The sequence below is a fragment of the Ostrinia furnacalis genome, unplaced genomic scaffold (genome assembly GCF_004193835.3).
Source record: "Ostrinia furnacalis isolate ACB-3 unplaced genomic scaffold, ASM419383v2 OfSCF6554, whole genome shotgun sequence".
In the NCBI taxonomy this organism is placed as follows: Eukaryota; Metazoa; Arthropoda; class Insecta; order Lepidoptera; family Crambidae; genus Ostrinia; species Ostrinia furnacalis.
In genome coordinates this window covers 650701-666468 of record NW_021136793.1, presented here as the reverse complement: position 1 = coordinate 666468, position 15768 = coordinate 650701, and the positions used below count along the sequence as shown (strand labels likewise).

Below are 15768 nucleotides of genomic sequence, written 5' to 3'. Positions count from 1 at the left end.
ATGTTTCTCATTGTTTTCTTTTAAATATAAATACAAAGGTTTCCTTTTAAATTTGCAAAAAGACTCATTATAGGACAGCAAACTGAAATTAATGTAAATTAAAATACACTCACTTCAAGTTCCACGTTTCATCAGTAACATGTATTGCTATGGTTGTTATGGTAACTGTGTGCTAACTTTCTTATAATTATGTAAAGAGTTATATATAAGGTGTACAATATGTAACGTATTTATGAGGTATTTATATTATTATGTATCATGATTCATAAGAAATTGTTGTGCTCAGTAGTGCTCTCCCTGTTTGGGTGTCCACGGAAGACCAGCGTCGTGGCATTATCTACTGAGATGCTACGACACCATGCTGAGTGGATACCTTTTCAGTATCATTGTAATTACCTTCTCATTAAATAATGTTAAGTATTGCAAGTGTATTGTCGATGATACTGAATAAACATTTTTTCTTTCTTTCTTTCTTTCTTTCAAAGATGTTTTGCAAATAATAAACTACTTAGCACACGTTTTACGAGGAATATGAATTAATATTTTAATAAAGTGCACTAAAAGCTCGAAATCTTCGTAGGTACCCACGTATGAATATTCGAGGTATTATCATTGTAGAGCGTGGATGCCGTTCGTCGGTATTTGGTGGAGAATTTTCTTTACAAGTTTAAAGCATTCGCATATTTTGAACCGTATTCGCACTTTTGGTTTTGTTTATGCCTATGCTTTATGCATGCTGTGATGATTGAGGTTCATACTTAAAGTACCTTATTTTATACGAGTACATGCATTTATATTTATAACATAGTTGACGTGTTATTTATTTTTTACACAGCAGTAAAAACATAACAAATTTTTAAGTAAATTTACCGTTTTCCATTTAGTTTGAACAAAAAAATTTTTTATGGCTTAATTCCTGTGAAATAGTTTAGCTTGTTTTTATTTACACTGCCTTCTACCGTTAAAATGTTTGTACGAATCGGTATGTACCTAGTATTGGTGAAAATTCCCTCTCTATTTATGTATTTAGAAAAATTGCCAAATTGGGGATAGTTGGAAATTTTTTATAATGTCCACTTGAACTAAGTTTTAACCTTTTAATAAATATAGGTACCCAGTGTTATTAGAATTGTTGTAATTTTGGGAAACAATTTTCAGTTCTTTGGAGAGCACGTTTTACAGGTCATTCATTCTATTGACGTCGTACTAAGAAGTATATTCGACGGTTATTAAATTATCAAACCTCACGCTAGAGAAAGCCCGAAGTGGGATGAGGAGGACATTTTTTCGACTATTAAAAGCTAGCCAATTCCTATTTAAAAATATGCAATGTTGGCTATCGAACATTAATACTAGGGCATGAATATCGGAATCTCGGAATCTCGTAATATCGGAATCTCGGAGTACGAGATCCGATATTACAATTCCGATATTGAATGACCCAATATCGTTATATCGGAATCAGATAAAGGTTTTAATTGAGATTTTAAACAAAGCGTTTAAACGCGCCACAACCAGCCACAAAGCCCAAAATACATGATTGGCAAAGACCAATGATTTTCTCATGTCTCTCACCATCACTTTTTGTCCCACTGCAAATATTTATGGTTAATTTAACTTATTTTGAAACAATTTTAGCACTTGCCGTACTTGGTCTTGGTCTCTAAAAACGACATCTCAACTACCTCGCAAACATTAATTGGACTATGGCCCGTCAGTTCTGCGTACATGTGCCCTGTCCATTGTCACTTCAGCTTGCTAGTCCGTCGGGCTATGTCAGCGGCTTTAGTTCGTTTACGGAGCTTCTCATTTCTCATCGATCTCGTAAAGAAACACCAAGCACAGCCCTATTCATAGCATGCTGTGCAACTTTGAGAGGGCACGTTTCCGAGCAGTATATCATCACTGGTAACACACACTGATTGAAGACTTTTGTCTTTAAGCACTGAGGTATTTTGGACGAAAAGATGTTGTATAGTTTCCCGAAAGCGACCCAGCCGAGTAAGTTTCTACGATTTACCGCTTTCTCGAAATTGCATGTACCTAGCTGGATCGTTTGTCCGAGGTAGCATACTTGTCAACAATCTCGAGAATCGAGCTCCTAACCGAAAATAGGTAGGGTGCAACATGGTCATAAGCTTCGTTTTGTCCATCTTCATCCGAAGGCCTACCTGTTGGGAGACTCGATTAAGGTATTCGAGCATTGTGCCATTCCAGCGACTCCGAGTCAATTTTGCATACAAGATGCAAAATTGACGGCCAATGGGGCAGCAAGGTTCTGGAGTAGAGGCCACGTACCGGAAAGCGCAGCGGAGGACTGCCATCCACAAGGTGGACCGATGACCTCATAAAGGTAGCAGGAAGGCGATGGATGCAGGCCGCCACCAACCGGCCATTGTGGAAATTATTGGGGAGGACTATATTCAGCAATGGACGTCCTATGGCTGAAATGATGATGATGAGGATGGCCCGTGGTTTTGTGAGTTGTACATCGATAATCAAAAGTTAAGCATACTCAAGTTTTTTACCACTACCTAAAATTTTTGTAACATGTGACTTAAATGACTTTACAAATCGTTCTGCCAGTGTTGGTTGAAGGAGTAAGTTTGTTTGATACCTGTTTTACAAAAGCACTTAAATTATTTGCTAGTCCATATTGGCTCATTATCAGAAACCAAATGCAATGGATACCCATAACATACAAAAATGGTTTTAAATACTTCAATTTTATAATTTTAAGAAGTGCTGTTTCGTACGAAATTAAATAATTTGATGAAAATCATTATTTTACTGTATACAATCGAGAAATGTTACGAATATAACCAAATAATCAATTTATAACACATAAACTCAATTCCGATATTAATATCGGAATTCCGATATTGAGATCTAATATCGGAAACCAATATCGGAATTGAAAACCTTCCGATATTACATGCCCTAATTAATACCTTAGCGGTCATCAAAGTCGCCATTTGCATATCACTTCACTAGCGCACAAGCGAGCCGGCCGCTTGTATTTCGCAGGCGATGCATGCCGAGGTTTTGCTCTTGCATTTTATCGTAGACCAATTACCGCAAGATGGGGGCGCTCGTTTTATTGCAACCGCATGAGAGTTTTCAACATCAACTTCAGTTCATTGAGCGTCGTATTTTCAACTCTTTTTACTCGTTTAGCGGTTCGCTATTGCCCTTTTAAATTTAACGCAATAAAGGCTCAGCAGATTCCGCGACTGTTTTTCAATCAAATTTTTCGATAGAACGTGAAATGGAAACAAGCTGTTTTATTCATTGGCATTTTCGTAAAATGAAAAGAATTTTTCACACGTGTTTCTAAAGTGAAAAACCATGATATTTTTGGTATGCGCTATCAGGATTTTTATTTTTACATTTGTATTTGATCGCTCTTTTTCATCGTTAGCGTTCTACGAGTACGTTGAAAAATCAAAGAACTACGCTGTGTAACGATATGTTTTTTGTCGACAGGACCTCGTGCGGCCGAGTATGCTGAGCTGGGCGGGCTCATGGCCGAGCGCTCCGCCGCCGACACCGAGGCGGCGCACGAGCTGCTCTCGCTGGCGCACAGCCTGCCGCCGCTGCCCCCCGCGCACCACGTCGTCACCGTCATCCACCCCCCCGAGCCCGCCCCCCTCGTCCCCGTCTACACCTACACCCTCCAGCCCACCAACATCTACATCCTATCCGAGGAGCCCCCGGAGCCTTACTACCACACTACTTTACAAACAGTAAATCCGTTGCAACCAGTCGAGTACACCGTCGAGCCACAGGTCAGCTACGTTTACCATCCCTCTCCGCTGCCCCAAGAACACCACCCGCAGCAGGAGTACGAGGAAGCGGAGATTGAGACGGAGCCCGATGTCGAGTCGGAGCTCGTCATTGAGGAGGAACTCATCATCGAGGAGCATGAAGTGCTTGAGCCCGAACCCGAGCCCGAGCCCGAGCCGGAGCCCGAGCCCGAGCCCGAACCGGAGCCCGAGCCCGAGCGCGAGCGCGAGCGCGGGCCGGCGCCGCAGGCGAAGGAGAAAACAGCTAAGTATGATTGTAACGAGTGCGGCAAGCGGTACGCGACCTCGTCCAACCTGTCGCGGCACAAGCAGACGCACCGCAGCCTGGACTCCGTGGCCGCCAAGCGCTGCGGCGAGTGCGGCAAGGCGTACGTGTCCATGCCAGCGCTGGCCATGCACGTGCTCACGCACCGCATGGGCCACGTGTGCGGCGTGTGCGGCAAGCAGTTCTCGCGGCCCTGGCTGCTGCGCGGCCACCTGCGCTCGCACACGGGTGAGAAGCCCTACAACTGCGCCGCCTGCGGCAAGGCCTTCGCCGACCGCTCCAACCTCCGCGCCCATCTCCAGACTCACTCCTCCGACAAGAAGTACGAATGCGAGCGCTGCCGGAAGACATTCGCACTCAAGAGCTACCTCAACAAACACCAGGAATCGGCGTGCGTGCGCTCGGACGACGAATAAGCGCGCGCGCCGACGAACGATTGCAACGAAAGATTTCTCTATGAACTTCTTTACACCTTTATAATCAATCAAGATATTTTATAGAGTAGATACTCGCGATTCGAAGGCGCAACGGAAAATATAAGCAATAATTATGTACCTAAATAGGATATCGTTATGGCTCTTTCCATAATTTATTCAGAAAAAAATATATAAAAAACCCAAAAAAAGGAATTAAACAATAAATTGTATTTTTTCAATTATTAGTCCGCCATCGACGGAAGTAATCGAGTCAATTTATGGCAAGAGCCTGCACTGTTACATCATAGTATTTATAGTTACTTGGTAGTTAGTTATAGTTACGAGTAAGTTAGTCTCACGCGTGGTGTGTGAAGAGATTAGGTGTAGTTACGGTGATACGTAGAGACTTAATGAAACCGTCGAGCTGTGGTACATAGAGAGCAATAAAGTACGTGCATAGGGCGACAGTGATAGGCACGAGTAGCGTGCGACGCGTAGCGTAGCTTGGCGGCCAGCTCCGCGGGAGGACCAATCAGTAGCGCGGGCCGCCGCCGCCCGTGGGCGCTCCATAGCTCGTCTCCGCCGGCCCCGAGGCTCGGCTCCCAGCTACCACAGTCCCGACCGAAACAAATACTAGTCATATGGACTCAATCAATCTCTAACCTGGAAGTAGCCTCTGATACACTTTTCCTTTACATTAGTCGTAAGTAGGCCAGCAATTGTTACATAATTCATGCTAGTATAATAGGTACATTACTTAAGCATAATCACATGAAGTTGTCAATTCATGAAATCCTCAAAATAAGGACCTATTTTGAAATTATTCAGTAGAATGATAATATTTTATGTTTATTCATAATAGGTCTTTAAATGGCGATTTTATATTATGTAAGTTATCATTGCCCATTGTTTTAAACTTTCATGGTCACTAATAGAATAATTATTATTGACGGGATAGCTACCATGTACTACCTTAATTTCGAGTTTCCGATGTTTCGGCTGTTGCAAGCGCCATGATCACTTGCTGAAGATTACTCCGTGGTCGTGGCGCTTGCAACAGTGCCATTATCATTGTATACTATTTTCAATCGCCGTCAACTGCTCAAAACTATCAGAGGCTACTTCTCAATTCCTGATTAGCACTGAACAATGCGGATTGTACAGCAACTTTTAAGCGAACTTAATTGGTTCGTAAAACTTTTTATTACCTGTTAATGGTTGTCTATAATATGCCCGTTTACAATGACGTGTTATAACGTGCTGATTATGATGAAAGTGCTCCAGAAGCTTAGGTAAAGTTTATGGGGTGGATTAGTCCTTTGTGTCGCAAAACAAACTTACGCGACTTCTTGAGCTACTATGTACTTAAAGGCTCGAGCTTAATACTCATTAAACAAAGAATACTCAAGAAAATACTCATTTATTATTTTTAATCCATTTTACTACTTTTGGCGGTTAACTATTCGAATAGACATTGTCCAGCTCTGCAGAACTACTGTAAAAAAACTCGATGGGCCCGAAACCATTTTAGTTTTGTGATAATGAAGATTTATTACCAATAAATAAACAAACGCTAATTCATGTGGACAAAGAAAGATCCAATGCAATTGCCACAGTCAACAAATCTTGTATTGTAAAGTGTAATGTGTAAATCCCTTGGTACTTAATACCTGATTGATGATGTAGTTACCGTGTGTTTCCCAGTCTAATTGATTCAAATAAAGCTATATCATTCCATTAAAATGTTTTTTGCACACACGATACAATTAAAACCACAATTTTCTGCTCGTTTTCCATTGCATTGAAACAAATGAGATTTTATATTCCATTTAAATTTCCTCAGCTTACACGTTTGCTTTGGGAAAGAGTATTGTAATGTGAAACATGCAAAAGAGTAGGTACTTTATGGGAGAGCTTTTGTCCGCCAAGAGTTAGTAACTTTTTGTTTATTCGCAAACCAAAATGTCATATTTAATTCAGAGATTGATTGGGTGCCCAGTTATTGAATAACGTTACCCGTTAATAACCGAATGTATCTTGCAGAAGTTATCGTGTACGTACAGTACAAAGTTAGGCAGGATCCAGTTACGCTACACCAAGTTTAGAGCTGGCTTTGGCTAAGTACGGGATAAAGTTTCCTCGCTGAATATGGTTTGATTGCAACAGACCAAGATTAATTTTCGAACATGTTTTGCGAGTTATTTTTTGCGAATTAATGACATTCGCAAAACATGTTCGTGAAAGTAATGTAGAGCTCAAAATCAGTTCTTTTATACAAAAAAGATATTTTATTTTATCTTTTGAGAACTAATTCAAAAACTACTAAATACTTTTTGTTTGCTCCATTAAAAAAACGATGTTTCTGCTGTTATAAAACAAATAATAATTGAAATCTTTTTAATTTAATAGTGTTTTCATGTTTAGCTACATATTTTATGAATCAAATCAACACTGTACATCTATGATTGAATTACAACGCACAGCCTAAACCCATTGGTCTAGCCTAGAGGTATGAAAATTGCATAGGAATTACTCGTACTTTAGAACGTAGGTGAGCACTAAAATGGCTCTCAAAATCCCGCGAAAGGTTCAAAAGATGACGAAAGTTTGTGAGGATGTGAGTTATTTTGATGGCATGGTGAGTTCAAATCGATAGTCGTTTTGTATAAAAGTCCCTAGTTTTTTTCTAGGATAAGATAGATTAATTTCGCTTTAGACCCCGCCATTTTGTGATTTTTACACACAAAAGAAGTTTTTTTACGGATCGAAACTTTCTTTAATAGGTCTCAGTCGAAGTCGTGGCTCCAATTACAATAGAACGCAAACTTTGCAAATATTTTTGCGTACATTTCTTGAGTTTCGTTCAAATTGAAATTGCAATATTTTCATATCTTATACATTTTGTTTTAAAGCTATCTCACATATTTCACGTATTGAAACTACTTATGTGCATGCACTAGTAATTTAAATTCTATTTTTTTTTTCAATGTATAAAATAAAATCATACAAACCATTAGCTTCATTAAAGGACATCATCCACGTTTCATATATTTTTGGTCCAAAATAAAAAGTGCCGGCCAACAAAAAAAAGTGCTGTATTCTGACAGAATACGTCTGCCGTAGCATTTGTTACTATGGCACCAAAGCCGTAGCTCCACTGTGCGTCGAGTATTTGAGATCTAAAAGTCATCGATTATTCATACATTTTTTGTTCAAAATCAAAAGTGTCGGCCAATAATTCATACATTTTTTGTTCAAAATCAAAAATGTCGTCCAATAATAAAAAAAAGTGCTGTATTCTGACAGAATACGTCCGCCTTAGTATTTGTTACTATGACACCAAATCTGTAGCACCACTGTGCATCGTAGTATTTGAGATCAAAGTCAGTCGTTTCATATATTTGTCGGAGCGTAACGAATGGCACTGTCTGTTTGACGTTGTCAACTGTCAGAATTCGGTCACAGATTATGTCATTCACTTTAACGATTATGCTTAGAGAATTTTTTTAGTTGCCAATTATTTTTCTTAGTGCGGAACGTCAAGCGGTTAGCTTGAGTGAGGTCGCTACTGGGCTGGCAACACTTTAGTTTGGTTAGGTTGGCACTATTGTTTCGATCATGGCAGCCAACTGAAGGGAGGTAACTTTAGAGGGTTTTGAGCGGGCACGAGCCCACTTTTGATCGAGCAGCGGTACAGTTAATTTGGTCAGCCAGCCCCGTAACGAACTCACTACGTATCCGAAGATAATCCACGTGCATCATTGTAATCGCGTTACCTATTTTTGAGTTTGGTGTTGGAAGTAATTATTACACGCCCATACGACCTACCTGTGGTTTTATTTTGAAGAAATCTGCAATGGAAGACCCTGAAAACAACGAGCCTCCATTCCATCCTCCGACATATTTTTAGAGCTCAAATACTACGATGCACAGTGGTGCTACAGCTTTGGTGCCATAGTAATAAATGATAAGGCGGACGTATTCTATCAGAATACAGCACTTTTGTTTTTTGGCCGGCACTTTTGATTTTGGACCAAAATGGATGATGTCCTTTCCCCACAAAAGTCACCGTGTGTAAAAATCACATACACCTAATACCTAAGTTTAAGTAGTAGGTACTTAAGATCCATCGCGTAAGAATAACTCAAATATGTAGCTAAGCTAAAGCGATTTAAGCGATACTTAAGTTGATGAGCGAATGCTGGTGTGATATGATAGATAAAATTTAAGAAACGTTAAACCATACTACGTATAGCATTTTTCTGCGATCGATTTTTATAAAATTTTACTGCAATACAAAAAAGTCAAAAATATATAGCAAACGATCATTAAAACGCGAGTGGTTATTAAATAAGAAATTTTATATTCTGGTATTTTACAGGATACCTAAGAAATTACAAAGTTTTTCTTAATATCGGTAATTTTGATTTTAATACATTAGTATTATAAACATAGATTTCCCCAGTCAAACAACACCAGCAAATAGATTAAATTTGCATTGGGTCGAGGATGGTAAAACTCAGAATTAATTATTCAGTACAAATAATCGCAATATTTAACTAAGTAGTTTATATCTACTAAGTTTAATGTTTAAATGTCAAATCGGCAATTAAGAAATAAACTTTCATGGCTTTTAATGAAAATAAATCGTAATTAGACACCTATCGAAGTATCTTGATAGCCTTAGATTAAATCTGACGATTCGTTGAAATCGTTATTTTCTCAATAACGTTTACTTCAAGTCTTTTTCTATTAATGCCGATCCGATATTTTTTATTTATTTATAAAGCTGAAAAGTTTTTATTTTGTAAATTGCTATCAAGATGCTGTAAGTTGATCATTAAAATAACTATTGAAGTGGTTGGAAACCAATAAATTATTCAATAAGTAATCCTTAAGGTGTCATAAAAAGAAAGGCCCCCAAAGTATGCTTAAATTTTTTTTTATTTATTTATTTTCACCAACTTAAACTATCTTTACAAGTCAATAACCTAATGCGATAGCATAAATTATTACGAGGCGTGACTACTGGCGCGTATGCAGCACCACTGCACTTATAGAAGTATGAAAACTATAGGTCTAGCTTTTAACTCTTTTTTTTTTTTATTTGTGGCAACCAAACCTCTCTGGGAGGTTTATTTCTGCCAATGTCGAGTGAAAAATATTGACATAGTTATCAATAGAACGTGGGTGTTTCAGTTCTATTGATTTTTCATGGATTCCGTGGAGTTAAGTATGCCCGTAAGCAGGTTTCGAGACGCCACCGGGTCCAAAGCGGGTTGTTCATACGAGAACCCACTCGACACTCGATGCGCGCTCAAATTCGAAGTATTTCAATGTTTTTTTATAATTTATCACTTCACTAGAAAATTGTATGGTAGGTACTCGTATGGTAGTGAATATTTGAATTTTTTTTAGAAATCTTTGAATTCAGTTGTATTTCTTTTCAAAAATAAAGGAATGTTTTCTTTGAGTAACATTTTCTATGTACAGTATTAAGAGTACTTTTCCTCCAGGTGGCATAACAAAATTCCATCCTGTATAGTAGTAGTGCGGCAAGCGCTCCGTGGCGCCACTGCAGCGCTTCCTTGCCTCTAATTTGAAGCCGCGCTTAAGTTAACTTATTTGGTTATCAGTCTGGGCTACTAAATCGAGTTTATCCACTCGACCCGAGTAGAGTCTTCCAGTTATCGATTGTAGACCGAGTCCGATTGGTCGTTCAGAAATCTGCTGCGGAAAGTGATTTTTACGACTACCCAATCAGGATAATATTTTATCCAACAGACAAAATCGCGATAATGTTTGTGTGAAATCGGAATTTAGTATGTTTAATACAGAATAATTTAAAGCTCGTTCATCAGATTTCACGCAAAACCTTTTTTTATAAGTTTTAGGGTGGATTCGACCAAACAAGAGTATATTAATCTCAGAATAAATCGACAGTTTTGACATAATTTCCCAAACTGAAACTGTCAATGTGCCAGTTATACCAGGAGTTAAACTCGGATAAAAGTTTGGTCGAATCGGGCCTTATTATAATTAATAATATCATCTCGATTGTTATTTAGTTCATTATTGTATTCTAGTTTCAATTACTTACATTGGTAACAAGAATTTATGCGAAGTGGCGTTTATGCGAACAAATACGAACAAGAAATACTTCAATAATAACGAGCCCCCATTATAGAAATGTTGAGAATTCTTCTTGTTCGTTTGAGTGTTTCATTGCATCATGCTTTAAATGTTGTTTTACAATGTTTGTTCTAGTCAATTTACTTTTAAATGTCGATTTATGTTAACTTACTCGTACTTATGTTAAAGGATTTAAAAAATAAGGATTTTCAAGCATTGAAAGTGTCAAATTACTAATTATCAAAGTTCTATATTAGTTAATCACTGTTATAAACAAGTTTCTATATTTTTCTTTGAATTTTTTTTATAGAATCAAGGTTCTTTTGTAGTTATTTTCTTCTCATAGTATACCCACGATCCAACCTACGATTAATAAGTATACCCACGGTTTATAAATGCTGGGATGCGTTTGTGATTTTGACGGAGGTATATTATCAAAAGAATTAGGGATTATGTTTAATCGAAAGACGGCTGTTTGTCAACTTGAAAACTTTTGCGTTTTGATATGAATCATTTTACTCGTAGATAGTCCCTGATTGCCTTTTGTTCGGCTTATAAAACCGTTTAAAAATAGCAGCTTTCTGAGATAGTCGCTAGTCGCTAAACATGCTAGCTATTAACGTTTTTAGTAGGTAACATTTTTTTTTACAAAAAGATTTGTATGATATAATTAGGTATTTATATTTAGAATGTCGCTAGTTTATCAATATTATTGTTATCTACAGATACATTTAAGCAGCACATCCGACAATTTATTGTTGCGTGCGAAATCGCAACTATTAAAGTTCTTGCTAATCACGAAGGCGAATGAGCTTTAAGTACTTGTGTGTGTAAGTGTACCATGCAAATACGAGGGCTGCACTAAAAGTATCGGGAATGGTATATTTCCACTGTTCCTATCATATTAAAATATTTTTAATTGCAAACTCCTTGGTTTTAAGCATCGAATACCATTTATTTATTTTAAAAAAAATTCTCGGTCTTATCACAAGGTCTTGTGAAACTTGTTTAGTCGCTGAGAAAATGGAATTGACTCGAGAAAATTCAAGAGCGATGATTTATTATGACTTTCGGAGTGGTTTAACACAAAAACCGTGTGTTGACCGGATGATTTCTGCATTTGGTAATGAAGCCCCATCCATAACCACAATTTATCGCTGGTTTGCTGAATTTCAACGTGGACGTGTCAAGCTCAGTGATGGTCCCCGTCAAGGTCGTCCAAAAACTGCAGTCACCCAATAAAACGTTGATGCTGTGCGTAAGCTGATTGAAGAAGATCGACATGTGACATACCGCGAAATTCAGGCAACTTTAGACATTGGCATGAGTCAAATACAAATAATCTTGCATGAACAATTAGGTGTAAAAAAGTTGTTTTCCCGATGGATGCCGCATTCGCTCTGTGAAGAGCAAAAAGCGGCTCGCGTTACTTAATGCGTCAGAACTCTCGGAAGATTACATGCAGGATCCTCAAATGCTGTATACAACATCGTATCAGGTGACGAATCCTGGATATATGCGTACGAACCCGAAACAAAAAACCAGTCACGAGTTTGGGTGTTCGAAAATGAGTTAAAGCCAACAAAAATTGTTCGTTCACGGAGTGTTGCAAAAAAAATGGTGGCCACGTTTGTCTCCAAAACCGGCCATGTTGCGATTATTCCTCTTGGGGGACAAAGAACGGTTAATGCAGAATGGTATGCTAGCATTTCTTTGCCACAAGTCGTTTCTGAACTCCGTAAAGAGAACTGCAACCGCCGCATCATCCTCCATCACGACAATGCGAGTTCTCACACCGCGCACAGAACAAAAGAGTTTTTAGAGCAAGAAAACATAGAATTATTAGACCATCCGCCGTACAGCCCCGACCTAAGCCCTAATGATTTCTATACTTTCCCTAAAATAAAGAATAAATTGCGTGGTCAGAGATTTTCATCACCTGAAGAAGCTGTGGACGCCTACAAAACGGCCATTTTGGAGACCCAAACTTCCGAATGCAATGGTTGCTTCAATGATTGGTTTCGTGTATGGAAAAATGTGTCAAATTTCGCGGAGAATACTTTAAAAAGCAATAAATACATTTTTAAATAGTAATGTTGTTTCACTTCCTTGATTCCCGAAATTTTCAGTGCCGCCCTCGTACCGCAGGACCGCTTAAAATATGCCAATGACAGGACGCGCGGACAATGACACGATCGCGATCGCGTTGGTTTGGCTGAAGCTTTAGACTGGATTGCGATTATTGGCGATATCGTGTCCGTGAGCATTGTGTGCTTTGACCGAGCTCACTTTGTATGTAGATTGTCTTCTGCTCCTATCTATTTTGTCCTAGGTAGGCACTGCTAGAAAATGCTAATATACCACAATGATAACATTAACCAGGTTAGAAAATTATCAACTTACATAGTACAAATCCTTGTGTAAAATTGAACTAACACAACGGCAGTTTGCAAATACTCGTATACCGCAGTTGGCGTGAACAAAACACGTCGGCGTTGTAGTTCGCCGTTTGACTTTGAGTTGTCGTGGGACTTTGAAGCCATATCTTATAACAAAGCAAACCTTCAGTACTGCGAAATGAAACAATGGGGTAGTGTTTAATCGGAAAATAGTTTTATGAAGTGATATTTTATTCAGCGTTTCAGTTTCATAGAGAATATACGTAGCGTTTAAAATATTTTAATATTGTGAATTTTGCATACAGCAGATGAAATACAATGTATTGACACAATCAGCAAAACAGACAACAAATATTTGAACAAAATATTTATATTGTTATTACAGTAATCCCATCCCAACTAATATTATAAATGCGAAAGTAACTCTGTCTGTCTGTCTGTCTGTCTGTTACGCTTTCCCGCTTAAACCTCGCAACCGATTTTGATGAAATTTGGCATAAAGATAGTTTGAGTCCCGGGAAAGAACATAGGATAGTTTTTATCCCGGTTTTTGAAACAGGGACGCGCGCGATAAAGTTTTTCTGTGACAGACAAAATTCCACGCGGGCGAAGCCGCGGGCGGAAAGCAGTGATTGATAAATTCAGAATATTCCAATGCATGTTTGGCGGTTAAAATAGTGGTTACGTTCACAATTTTATTGTACTAATTAAAATCATACATTTGATATCTTAGCCGCCGGCTCACGTTGCTGATATTCGCAGGGGAGTATATTCCGCCAAATGATGTGTGTTTGCGCTCTTATTATACTGTTTACCGTTGTTTAATTACTTATCTCTAATCATGTTACAAGTTTGAATAGCAATTTTAATGTTACATTATTTATATTTACTGTTTGATAGAGACTTTTAAAAGTTTCTAAACACAACCAAAACATACCTTATAATCTATATCTATAAAAGCGAAAGGTCACTGATTGACTGACTGACTGACTGACTCACTTACTCATCATGAAATCTCAGAAACTACAAGTGCTAGGAGTCTCAAATTTTGCATGGGGGTTCCTTTTAGAACGTAGGTGCTCGCTAAGACGGAATTTTGCAAAATTCAACTCCTAAGGGGATAAAACGGCGTCCAAGCGTACAAAGACGCGGGCGGCCGCTAGTTATTCATAACGAAGCACCTAGACATTACGTACATTAAACTACATTTCACGGATAAAGAAAGGTCTATGAATTGTTAGTAATTTGTTTGTGTAATCTAGTCTCTCTACAAACCTCGCACGAGTAGAGCATCTTGAATATTCCAAACAGCCGGTGAAATGTGTTTTTCTAATGCTGTACCTATATTCAACATGTGTTTGGCTGTAACGTATGTTTTATGGTTGTTTTTTTAATTACTCTCTCTTAATCTTATGTATTCAATGGTTACTTAGAAGACCTATGGAGGCGCGAGTTTTAATGAAATTATTTACACAGTGTTATAATAATTCAAATGTCCGAATTAGTCCACAGAACAATATAAAACTTACTACAACATTTAAAATTGAACACAGAATGAGTACTGAATGTTCAAACTCACTCAATGCTATTACTTACTTCAAATGCTTAGTTCTAAATTAGCTACTAGTATTTAGTACCCCGAAGTGACGTTGTAAATTTCTGTTTCAATCAATTGATACAAGTTCTCCAAACAACATTATAAGCGCTTTTCGATTGAAAAGTAGCGAATTCAGCGAAATGCGGTGAGCGCTGCAACCAGTCCACTGCTAGAGCAGGTTGCAAGCGAGCTTCAAACATACTTGTTTTGGACAAGGTCGTTTGCTTTAGGGCTGTCTTTGGGTTTAAATTACAAATTGATTTAAAAAAAAACGAAGAAAATCAAAACACTCTGTCTTATTTCGTTTCCATGTCCTTGAGGTCAGTCCTTCCTTACGGAGCAAGAGGTAATCTTCAACAAGTCTATTCCAACGTACCCAATCCCAGAATTACGTTTTTTATAGTCTTCTTTTGTTTCATGTAATGTCTCTATAGGTCTGTCTTTACGTGGCGTCGGGTGTCTTTTTTCTCACCCGCATTTTCTCTGCTGCAACTCCATTGAAGCCAGTGAGTACAGTTTGACCGCAATTAAAACCAGTGAAAGTCGCTTTAAAATAAAATTAAATTTCGAAAAATCATGTCCGGTAAGTAGGTATTAATTATTAAGACTAATGTAAAGGATAAAAGTATAGTCAATAGCTGGAATATATCCACTATTGTTAAAGTGACGGAAATATTTAGTGCTGATTAACATTTGATATCATATTCCATCTTGGAATTGATCATAGATCCTCCAGGTCAACCTCACGGCCAACTCACCAACCACAATTTCCCGATATTAAATGAAGTACAAAATGAAAACTTTCACCATTATTTACTTTAAACAAACCAATTAAGCCGTATTTGTGAGTTAAACAAAGTTCATTTTAAAAGCTCAGCGTATTTCGGATGTTGGCATCCCTGCCACGTTTTTCAGGAACGCACAAGTTGGGGTTTGTATTTAATTTGCACTTTACCACTGTGTAACATGATATAATTGTTCATTGTTTCAGCCGCCAATATGGCGATTTTTCTCAGTTGTTGCAATTTAAACATTTTGCTACAAAAACACTTTTTTATTTGATGATAAATTTAATTTTCGTCTTAATGTGGGCTGCGATTTAAACTAAGCTTTTATAATGTCAGACTTTAGCATCTTCTCCATCCGATCCAGA

General features: G+C 38.1%; 1 protein-coding gene across 1 annotated transcript in view; it reads left to right on the top strand.

The window, feature by feature from the left end:
* The window catches only part of LOC114362523 (zinc finger protein SNAI2), a 41511-nt gene extending 36930 nt beyond the window's left edge, over nucleotides 1-4581 (top strand). The window contains exons 2-3 of the mRNA XM_028317958.1: nucleotides 3487-3854; nucleotides 3921-4581. Coding sequence (XP_028173759.1) covers nucleotides 3487-3854; nucleotides 3921-4487 — 935 coding nt within the window. The 3' untranslated portion in view covers nucleotides 4488-4581. The remainder of the gene's footprint in view (nucleotides 1-3486; nucleotides 3855-3920) is intronic.
* The last annotated feature ends 11187 nt before the right edge of the window (nucleotides 4582-15768 follow it).